We start from the raw sequence: 11,960 nt of genomic DNA, 5'->3' as shown, positions 1-11,960 counted from the left end.
TTTTTAGCCGAAAAAAACGACATAGTATAGTAAGGCGTTTTTAGCTGAAAAAAACGACATAGTATAGTAAGGCGTTTTTGACACGAAAAAAACGACATAGAATAGTAAGGCGTTTTTAGCCGAAAAAAACGACATAGTATAGTAAGGCGTTTTTGGCACGAAAAAAACGACATCGTATAGAATGGCGTTTTTAGCACGAAAAAAACGATATAGTATAGTATGGCGTTTTTAGCCGAAAAAAATGACATCGTATAGTAAGGCGTTTTTAGCCGAAAAAAACGACATATTATAGTAAGGTGTTTTTGGCACGAAAAAAAACGACATAGTATAGTATGCCGTTTTTGGCACGAAAAAAACGACATAGTATAGGAAGGCGTTTTTAGCTGAAAAAAACGACATAGTATAGTAAGGCGTTTTTGACACGAAAAAAACGACATAGAATAGTAAGGCGTTTTTAGCCGAAAAAAACGACCATGTATAGTAAGGCGTTTTAACCCGAAAAAAACGACCATGTATAGTCAAGCGTTTTTAGCCGAAAAAAACCCAACAATCTATAGTCAAGCATTTTTAGCCGAAAAAAACGTCCATGTATACTAAGGCGTTTTTGGCCGAAAAAAAAACGACCATGTATAGTACGGCGTTTTTGGTCGAAAAAAATCCGACCATGTATAGTAAGGCGTTTTTAAAACGCCTTACTGTTTACATGGTTGTTTTTTTCGGCTAAAAATGGGCTAAAAACGCCTTACTATACATGGTAGTTTTTTGGGGGGTTAAAAACGCCTTACTATACATGGTCGTTTATTTCGGCTAAAAACGCCTTACTGTACATGGTCCTTTTTTTCGGCCAAAAACGCCTTACCATACATGGTCTTTTTTTTCGGCCAAAAACGGCTTACTATACACTGTCGTTTTTTTTCGGCCAAAAACGCCTTACTATACATGGTCGTTTTTTTGGGGGTTAAAAATGCCTCACTATACATGGTGGTTTTTTTCGGCCAAAAACGCCTTACTATACACAGGCGTTTTTTTCGGCTAAAAACGCCTTACATGGTCGCGTTTTTTTCCGTCAAAAATGCCTTACTATACATCGTCGCTTTTTTCGGCTAAGAATGGGCTAAAAATGTCTTGCTTCACATAGTCTGGTTTTTTTTCGACCAAAAACACCTTTCTATACATGGTCGTTTTTTTCGGCTAAAAATGGGCTGAAAACGCCTTACTATACATGGTCGTTTTTTTCGGCCAAAAACGCCTTACTATACTATGTCGTTTTTTTCGTGCCAAAAACGCCTTACTATACATGGTCGTTTTTTTCGGCCAAAAACGCCTTACTATACTATGTCGTTTTTTTCGTGCCAAAAACGCCTTACTATACATGGTCGTTTTTTTCGGCCAAAAACGCCTTACTATACTATGTCGTTTTTTTCGTGCCAAAAACGCCTTACTATACATGGTCGTTTTTTTCGGCCAAAAACGCCTTTCTATACATGGTCGTTTTTTTCGGTTAAAAACGCCTTACTATACATGTTCGTTTTTTTCGGGTAAAAATGGGCTAAAAACGCCTGACTATACATGGTCGGGGTTTTTTTTGTCCCAAAAACGCCTTACTATACATGTTCGTTTTTTTTCGGGTAAAAATGGGCTAAAAACGCCTTACTATTCATGGTCGGGTTTTTTTGTGCCAAAAACGCCTTACTATACATGGTCGTTTTTTTTCAGCCAAAAACGCCTTACTGTACATGGTCGTTTTTTTCGACCAAAAACGCCTTCCTACATGGTCGTTTTTTTCGGCCAAAAATGCCTTATTATACAGTGTTTTTTTTTTTTTTTTTTTGAACAAAAAAATCTCCATGTCGATTTTCTCATGCGCTTGTTTTTTTCCCTTTTTTTCAAGCACACTTGATGAATCATCCCGGCTTGGCTCAGTGTGGCGAACTTTGAGGAAGGTACCACCCACACTCTTGCACACACTGTTCCAGATGTTCTTTCAAGCAGTGCGCATGATGACCTGTTCTTATTTCATGACGTAAGTGACTCATCATTAGATCATTTACAAAGGTTACATAACAGTACTGTATGTTCCCAGCTCTGCTTCCGGTATGTGACTGCACATTGCGTAAGTTCTCTTCATCATCAGTATGCGGTAACAATAAAATATTTGGGTGCCTGGATGTGCCTGCATCAGTCAGTGGTTCCTCTGAACTCCCATTCTGCCAACCCCCGACACACACGCTCCCAATTACAACTTTAATATTTTCATTGACATCCACTAAGATATACAGATGTCTATCAAATCGCAGTTGTGTTGTCGGTGCTAGACCGCAGTCTTCATAATCACGTCCAATACTTTGGCTTCTGCGAGGAATCGAGGTCATACTGCCCCCTCTTGGTGAATAATTGAAATGCCTCACAACCGTCCAGCTTGGCGAGAGCCCACATTACGGGAAGTACACTAACACTAACTAATGTAAAGACAACGACATGAACTAATCCACATCATCAGAAGAGTGATATGCACACACATAATATCATCCTTCAAACATTTGTACAAATATTTAGAAGAAATCACGTTATATATATATACTGTGTTTAGCCAATTTCTGCATGAGAAGACACAGCTCAAAACAGGTGATTTAGGAAGACAAAATTGAAAAAAGAATGAGTCAAGCAACAATGACACAGAGAACGGTACAATATTGTATAAGTTTGCAAAATTATTTCCAGTGGAGACGTGTACAGGACTCAGCTTTTATTTCTGGTGCAAAGCAGCCGTAGGCTATAGTAGCTATTATTGTTTTGACCCCAAACTACCAAACACAAAAGCATAACTCATTTCAAATTGTGAGTTCAAACAACTGAGTAAAAGAATTCAATTTTGTCAATAGCAAGACCAGTAATATACTAATAATACTGCTAATGATTATTTCAGCCTCTGATTTGAGTCATGTTGCTCTTTGATCTGTTTGGACTGTAGGAGTGGTCAGTCCTTTTGTGCCGCCGGCTGCCCGCCGCGCATCTGACCCAACTCCCAGCGTTGCCACAGAGGAGACGGCTGACTTCCTGCTCGGTGCACGCTGGGCCCCTGTGGCGATGAGTCAAGCGGCAGAGATTACTTTCCTGTTTTGTCACATCCCAAAACTGAAAAAGCGACATCAGAGTCACTCGCATTCCAGGCGGCATTGCGGAAACAAATTGTATGAGCTAATCCTGAAAGTCTGCCGTGAGTGCCGACCCTGCGGGACAACAAACTAATCCAGAGAGTCACGGGCTGTTTGTAACTTCGCATTAGCGTCCGTCTTATCTGCTCGGTGCAAACACAGAACAACAATCGTGACTTTTGGCCCCGTAGCCAATTTCATTAAGCTTTCATTGTTTTTCTATTCTCTCAACTATCAAGTGATCATCCAATCAGTGTTTTTTTTTTTTAAACGTTATCTTCACTGGATTCTTTAAAAAAACTACAATCGTGACTTTTGGCCCCGTAGCCAATTTCATTATGCACAGTGACAAAAGCTTTCATTGTTTTTCTATTCTCTCAATTATCAAATGATCATCCAATCAGTGTTTTTTTTTAACGTTTCTTCACTGGATTGTTTAAAAAAAACTCAACTAAACAAACTGTCCCAGAAAATAGGGAACACATGAACATCATTTACTGGGTGTTACCTGTGTATGTTCAGATTTAAGATGCTCTTTCTTGCAGGGTGGTGGCCAGACTCGTTCCAGTTTACCTCGGGACTGCTGCTTTACCCCTAAAGACCAGGGAAAAGTTGAACGAAAAAGATGTCGTTGCATTTTCTTAGTTACTCTTTCTTTTTAATGACCACAACAATCTCATCATCGAGGACTCATTGACGACTTGGAAATGTCAATGTTTTCACCAATGCATTAGCAAAACCATTTTTGTTGTGATTGATCATATGCAGGTATTTCCTGTCCGAGTGCCTGATGGTGAGATTTGCTGGGTTGTTTTTAAACACTCACTCAAGCAACCACTTCATTGCTTCTCAAGGTTGAAATTTTTCTTTCTCTTTGCTCTTTATATTTCGGGGATCCAAGTCGACTCGCTATTTGTTGAATTAGTACAGTCATTGTAAAGGCCAGAGCTCGGCAAAATCCAAAAGACACAAGTGGAACTCCGAGGGATTTCAGCAAACATGCTCTTTAATGTTGAACGATCACACAAAGTGCAGCTTAGTCCCCTTTTGTTTCATTGTATCAAAGTCCCAGACAGATTGCATTACTGTCACGTGGAACTCGCTCGAACATTTTAATTGCCTTAGAAGCTAAAAATACAACCGACACACTCCTGGACTGTCTGTACAGTTCTGCTGCGTCTCTGAGCTCTCCCGCTGGCCACTCCTGCAACAGGAACGCACACTGAAATCATGCGGATGAACTCTAAACACTCTTACTGTATTCATTGCTGAGCAAAGCGTGAAGGTATCAACGCAAAAGCGAAACGAATACAGCCGAACCTCGTTGCGACGTACCTCGAGGGGAACCATTTGCATTAAAACTACGATGTATACTACAGTCTGAACATTTATAGATATGGAAAAGGACTGATGTGAAATCGGGACTTTGAAATGGTATTGCGGTGAAAACGTTGGCAACGGGGTACACCGACATGAGGTTCGACGGCACTGTAACGCGCGTTAATGAGTCGAGATGCCGTCTTGCTCTCGTCTGAATGAGAACCACTGCGAGAGTTCCATTGTCGAAGTGCTTGCGACAGGTGCAGCACGAGCGACTGATCCCGTTCCGGAAATAACACACTGGGATGGTAACGGAGAAGGTCAGGTCACATCTAAGTTCCAGACGGGGTAAGAAGGTCAAGATGTGCTCAGAAATAAACATCCAAGTGACACAATCGCAGATAATCGGCTTCCATATCAATAAAAATCCATCATTGCCATTACAACAATCCAAGAACTTTGGCGGACGGAAAAATAATTTAGAAGATTAGAGACTTTGCTGAAGATCAAGAACATACCAAATCATTTTGCCTTCCTTGTACCTCTCACAACCCCTATTGGGAATATTTTTTTACCGTAACAGAGACAATTACGTAATACCATTTGACAAATAGAATTCTTTCTCTGAATTCTTATCAGCCGCCGTAATCAAGGAAACCATGACTCCAAAGTGGCTTGCCATGGAAATGAGTCTGGCTTCCCCGCGCTACAAACTCACCCGGAATGACGGTCGATGTGCAGGGCGGCTGGCCACCTTCCTCCGTACGCTGTTGCTTCTCTCCGTACAAAGTGCTTCTTTGCCTCCGAAGCTCGTCTTCTCTTGCTTCGGCTTCCCGGATGTCCTCCTCCACCTCCGGCTTCAAGGCCAACGCTGGACGCAAGTTGAAGAAAGGGTTTTGGTTGAGCTTGCGCATCCCCACCGAGCCGTCAATTTCTACCACTTGCGTGGTGACGTCCGAGTTGATGGAGTCTGAACTCCGCCAAAGACCTCCATTTTTAGCCTGTTTTGCGTATGGAGATAATCGCGTCCTCTCTCGAGATCCCCCGCTCGGAATCTTTGGGTGCGGCTTTTCGGAACCTTTCTTCCCCTCCGACGTTGACAACATATCCAGGCTTTGCGTGCGTTCCAGCACGCTGGGAGAAGCTTGGTCTGTCATCGATGTAGCGAGAGCTTTCCTTAACCGGGTTGGCCCTTGAGGCTTCTCTTGTTGGAAAGCTTCAAACAGCAATTTTGTCTTTTTTAATTGATGGGCTTCCCTTCCACGGTGCTCTTTTGGCACGCCCCCCTGTGCGGTTGTCGCAGGTGGTCTCGGACTCTCGTGCCTTATCTCCGGCTGCGACACCTTCAGCCCGGCCAACTGCGGTTCGCCGCCTGCACGCATTTTTGTGGGAAGTGGCTCCAACACGATGTCGGTTTTAAAAGGGATTTCCAGTACATCGGGATCATCTGTCAGGTTTAGAATCCCCGCGGCCCTCTGCAAGTTCTGTTTCCCTCGGACATCGTCGTGCAGTCGCCTTTCCGCCGAGGTCTCCGTGACAGACAAACGGTGACAGGAGGAGCGAAGGGTCGTTGAACCGGGGGTCGGTATAACACTTGGGGGATCGGTAGAGCGCTCTCCTTCTCCTTCTCCTTCTCTTGTGGCATTTTCATGGTGCTCGCACTCAGGAGACATCTTTTCTTGGGCTTCTCCACTCCCATTCCCTTGCATCTTTTCACCCTCCGACAGGCTTGTCTTTGTCGCGTCAGAGTTGACGGTTTGAAATCCGATGTCTTCTGGCACATCTTCAGCCGACCGGTCCCTTTCACTTGCTCCCAAATTTTCAGTGAGAAACTTCTCCTCACGTTCCCCCTCATGACTCGTTTCTTGGCAGGCGCTCACATCCGCCTCCTGTCGTTGCTGCACCCGTTGCAGACGCTGAAGTAGGCGCTCGCCTTGGAGAATATCGGAAGCGATTCTCCAAAATTCATCTCTGCGTTTTGCCTTCCCCAACTCATTCGGTTTCTCGTCGGTTGGAGTGAAATGCACTTTTGCAAAGGCCTTCTTGAGAATTTGTACCTCACAAGTGCCTTTCTCTCTTTCTCCCAAGGAATCTTTTGAGTCGCTGTCAAAGTGGTCAACATTTTTGGGGGTTTCTTTTTGTCCCATGGCCTTTGGATCTCCGAGTGCTCGAGCAGTCATGTTTTCCGTGTTGGTGTCGAATTCTGTCGCAATGTTGCAGTGTTGGATGAGGGTCACTCCATTGCCTTTTGAGGCCTCCAAAGGCTTAATTGAATCCCCTTGTGGTAGTTCCTTGTCCGGGTGTGCCTCATTTTCAAACGCGTCTGAAGGTGCCGGGTTTGGAAATGTGTCTTGATATGCTTCTTCCCAGGGTTCCGCTTGCACGTTTGACCGCTCTTGTTCTTTTGTTCCTCCTAACGGAGCCTCGGGTATTTGGTCATCAGCACTTGGAGTAAGGTCTTTCAACTCCCCCGAAATCTGTGCTGTTGCGCCCGACGCTTCCTCCGTCGCCCTCTGTGTTACCATTGACTGCCTTTCACTATGATGCCGGCGTAAGCTGATGGGATTAGCTTCAGCCTCAGTGTCGTCACCTGCCTCAAACACAAGGGCCACGCCGGAATTACACGGACGTATGTTTGAAAGGGAAGGTCGTCGTGGGCTAAACCTTGGATCACGTTCATTGTTGATCGCATCGTTCTGAATCACAGTAAGGGGAGCGGAAGTGGGCTCACTTTGGGGCCCCTCACCAGGAATCCTCAATGAGCTGCCGTTTGCTCTTGCCGTATTTTCCGCCACGAGCTTGGAATCCATCTTCTGCGGGTCTTTATCATCCTGAGGGGCCAGCGACGGGGATCTTCGTATTGAGACATTTGTTTCCATGGTGACGAGCTTTTGAAATTTTCAAGGTTCTTCTTCTTCTTGGGTTTCGGGAAGAGAAATGTGAACACCTTGATGAGTTCAATTTAAAAATATAGATCCTTAAGAACATTTTGTGTTGCCGTTTCAACTTTTGGATCCGTATTCAAACAATTTGAATCACGGATTGCATACTTGAACACCTGTTCCTAACTGCAGCAATTGCACCCAAAGGCGAGGTCTATAAAGACATGGTGGGATGAATTTGCTTTGGAAGAACGTGAGAACCCTGACCTCCACCCCATCAGGCAACCCTGAGATGAACCATAATGACGATTATGAGCCAGATCCTATATGAGCTCACAAACTTTGTGAAATTGACCCGTTTCGTCTTTTCCGACATTTTGGCATTCTGTAGGTGTCATGGCTACTTGCATGCGTCCCCAATCTTTTGTTAAAAATATGTATGCGCAGAAGAGTCTTTTATGAAGTGTTTTGGTGTCTCCGCTCTTTTTACCAATAAAAACAGAAACTGTTCGTGCTGGCACAAACGCTAGCTTGCCAACCCTTGCTTCTCATCTCGTCACTTGGCTCATGGAGCATTTTCGATTTCAACTGCAGAAACTACCGCCTATTTTTTTAACACTCAACCACATTGACTTGTCGTGGTAAAGCTGTAACTGGCAGTCCGGTCAAGGGAGAAAAGTGATGAGGATTCCAAGAGTCTATATTTACACCTGCATTGAGGAGCTTTATTTCTACGGTGTAGCCAAGGATTAGCAACACAAGCAACAGCAACTCCAGCAACAGGGCATGAAATGAGCTTAACTTGTTTATTGCATTCCTCATCTTATATCCGATGGATCTTATTTCATTAAGACTTCATTTTTATGGCGCTAAACCCGCTGCGTCAGCACCCTGTGATAAAACTTTTGGGTAGGTATTCTGAAGCAATATACTTTTTGTATGGACCGGTATTTAAAATATGGATAGCACGACTAAGTATACAAAGGTAAAGTACAAGTTATTGTGTGTTGACGGAAACTCACCTGATTGTAGTGTCGCAGTCATCTGACACCCACAGGGGGAAATGCGAAGGATCCAGATGATAACGCGGGGGATCTTCTTCTTCATGTTCTAATCATGTGAGTCATGCGAGATGCGCTTATGCACAATCTCTCAACGAGCCAGGACATATTTCACGAGAAGCTCGAGACACAGATACACTGCAGACATCCAAGTATTGGACAGATTTAAGTGCTTAGAAATGGCAAACAGTGGACGGTCTGTTCCCAAAAACTGCAGTCTGGACTTTCCCCTTGATGGAAAAATTCGAACGGATGCCTGAACATTATATTTGTAATTTTGTTCTCAATGTCATATAAGACAATATACAATTCAAAACGTATCGGTTGAAGGAATAACCCCTGAAATAGCAGATGAAATTCTCATTGGAAATCATTGCAATTGTTCTTTTTCTCCTTTTTTTTTTTCTTTCTTTGACATTTGTGTTATCTGTCAACTTCACAAGTGGGCACAATAAAGGGACCTGAACCTGAAATAATAAATAGGTGCCGTTACGGACATATTTTCAGTCCACACTATTGTTGTTTGTCTTTTTTTTCCCGCTCCTCCTTCCACCTCTTTCCTTTGGTGACAGAGCTGAGTGAGGAGTTTGCAGCCGTGTGGCGCATGGTGACTTGGCTGCCTTTCTCCTCTAGGGGGAGGAAGTGCCCTTGTTTTTGTTTTTTTGTAAGCGTGCATAATGAAGCTACTCGCACACATTGACTGTAGGCTAGCAACATTATAACGCTCTGAGTCAAATGCAGGGAACAGATGGGCAGAAGAGTCCAATGCGTGTCAATTGAGTTAATAGGGCCTCAATGATGCGTTCCACTTGGTAGGTAAGAAAATATATGGAAATACGCGGGATGAAATGAGATCACGTCTTACATGACAGAGCAACAATGACAGGTCTTGTGCTTGGAAGGGCCTTTTCGCTCTTCAACAGTCGGCGGGCAGGATGGTTCCTGATTAGCATGATCTTCCCGGACTTGAGATGTTTGATCTTTTCCCTTCTGGGGAATGCCCTGATCCATTTCACTTTCACTCTTTTCTCCCGCCTCTCGATCTGCGACACGGGGTTCTTCTCCGTCATCTGCGATCATCACTCTTTCTGCAACGAGCATGTCTGGGTTTTCTTGGGCGGTCGTAGAATCAGCGTAGCCCAGGAACAAAAGTGTGATTGGGCTTTCCTCCAAAACGTGATCCTCCATGGTGACCTCTTTTCCCGCCGTGTCTCGAACCACCGTGGCGTTTGCATCCTCCTCTCCTCGCACACTCAAACGACTGACCTCTCTTGTCATTTTATCTTCCGAGTTGGGCCTTCCGGGGCTTTCTAAGCGCATACGGTTCTCTTTGGCCGCAGACTGATTGACAGGCGCCTGGATTTGTTTGAATGGACCTCCGCTGGCTCCCGCATCAGCCGCTTCATCTAGCGTGACCGTGACCTCATCGAGCATCACTTGCATCCCAACGCCATCGACGGCACTCAAAATCTGTCCGAGCTCTTCAGTTGAGGGATTGCAGCCTGACCCGCCCACTGCATGGATGCTTTTCCTGCCGTCGTCAAAGACGGCGGAGGCCGGGGGACGACTGTCCGGTGTGGACGTGGGTGCTACAGACTTAACAACTGTGGCTCCTGTCTTTGGGTCCCTCTCCACTTGCACTGTGAGCATTCCCAAAACTGTCAAGTAAAAGAGGAGGACAATAGAAAGTCATTGAAGATGTGAAAATGAAAAAAAACAAGTTGCCTCGCTGCCACCAAGAAGTTCCTCAGTGAATTTTCTCACCGAAATGCAAAAACACTCACTTCAGTGCAACAATGCAATTGGCAATATTCAGTGGTGGCAGTAGTTGATGTTGTCAGTTTTCTTTTTAAATTACTGGTATTCAATCGATATTTTTGTATGCTCTTCCAATGAAAGGTGATTTCAGTAGGGGAGTTTCACAGTGAATCACAACGCCTGTCTGTCTGTTGTGTGCGCAGTTTGGGAAAAAAAAAAAACTCGAAAAGAAAAGTAAGCAAGTAGCGTGTAGGTTTCCTGCGAGAGATAATAGCCCACCCTGAGTCTCACCTGAGCGCCCATCCTTCCCGCTTTCTTGAAATTGTCTTTGTGCCATTGCCAGACTATTTCTTCACTGAAACCAAGAAGACATTCTGATCATAACGTAGTTGCATTACAAGCGTCAATACATCACAAACAGACATTAAGCGTGTTGCCCCACTCTATTGCGGTTCATCCTTCACATGTCATGCTACCTTGCATATGTATATATGTCGAGAGAGAGCGTTTTAAAAATAAACAAACCCATACATCTTACGCCACCATCTCAGCTATGCGCACATCCGTTGGATTCGTGCAACATGCCACCAAGTAAATATAACTTGCCAATGGGACTGAACAGGGGTCTTCATGGGGTTTCAAAAGCTCCGCCCAGGACACTTGAGTCAGGCGTTGACTAACAGGCAGGCGGGCTTGGTGAGAGTCTTTCAGAAATGACATGTGGAGGCATGTGGGTGGTGGGGATGCTCCAAGTTTTCAAGTTTAACTGGAGCCATTTGGAGATGAGGAAGAAAGTCAAAAAAATCCAGGGAAACTGTGGCGTGCTGACGATTCAGCGGGAAATGATCCGACAACAGCTGCATTCAAGTCAGCGACGTGAAACAACAACGATCGCACTGCAAATGGACATTATCATAACACGATATCAATATGTACAGTCATGTGATCCTCCGCTTTAAAACGCTTTTTGCATTCCAGCTCTATCACAGATATTCAAGACACAGATTTTTATGGATTATAATAGTATACAGGCAAGTCTGAATTTAAATCTATTTTATTGATGCAAACCTTTTCATACGGAGCAGGTCTGGAACCGTACTCCTTCCACCCCCGCCGTGTTTAGTGTTGAATGCCTTTGCCATAGTTAAAAAAAAAAAAAAGAGGCAGCAAAGAAGGTCCCGCGTTAAGCTGCAGTAATAGTTGTTTTTCCTTCAGAGTAGAGTGAATATATATCTGTGCGTAATGTTGTATGCTGCTTGTATGTGTTGCTGCTCCGTATGTTAAAGTAGCAGTTTTTTGAAGGTTCATATTACTGGAACATCAGTGCCAACTTTTATTAGCATGTCTATAGCATTTCACAGTGTACGTTAGCATTACAATGACCCCGAGGATTCGACAGGTATTCCCAAATCTTGCTTTTTTTTCTTTACCAGTTTGAAAATGATCAAATCAAATAAATTGACCTTTGTTTCCATACTGTTCCACATCACATATCCGCAAAACATCTGTGGAACCCGCTGAGGTATGTCACCCAGAGATCTGTTTGTCACTTTGCAGTTCGAATTCCAACTGTCACAAGTTAGTTTTGAGATACCCAGCACATGTCAAAGTAATGAAATGGCATTCTTTCGTTAAAAAAACAGCAGCCTGCAAAGACAAGTACTTGCACAAATACTTTAACACCTTAGTTCAATATATGACATACGCTAAGATTTAGTTGACGTTTGAACAAAGTATTTCAACCTACTGTCGGGACTGTCATGCCAAGCCATTAGTAATTACAG

The 11,960-nt window shown here is 43.9% G+C and overlaps 1 protein-coding gene across 1 annotated transcript; it reads right to left on the bottom strand.

Moving 5' to 3' along the window:
* Positions 1-8,955: 8,955 nt before the first annotated feature.
* Positions 8,956-11,205, bottom strand: LOC109529986 (paralemmin-2-like). The gene is made up of 2 exons (XM_019893459.1): positions 10,468-11,205; positions 8,956-10,076 (listed from the first exon to the last, which is right to left on the bottom strand). Exons 1-2 carry the CDS (start codon positions 10,511-10,513, stop codon positions 9,280-9,282), a joined length of 843 nt encoding a protein of 280 aa, XP_019749018.1. The 5' UTR covers positions 10,514-11,205; the 3' UTR covers positions 8,956-9,279.
* Positions 11,206-11,960: the final 755 nt, after the last annotated feature.

This window comes from Hippocampus comes, unplaced genomic scaffold (assembly GCF_001891065.2).
Source record: "Hippocampus comes isolate QL1 unplaced genomic scaffold, H_comes_QL1_v1.1 scaffold23, whole genome shotgun sequence".
NCBI classification, from domain to species: domain Eukaryota; kingdom Metazoa; phylum Chordata; class Actinopteri; order Syngnathiformes; family Syngnathidae; genus Hippocampus; species Hippocampus comes.
This window is presented reverse-complemented; position numbering and strand designations above follow the sequence as displayed.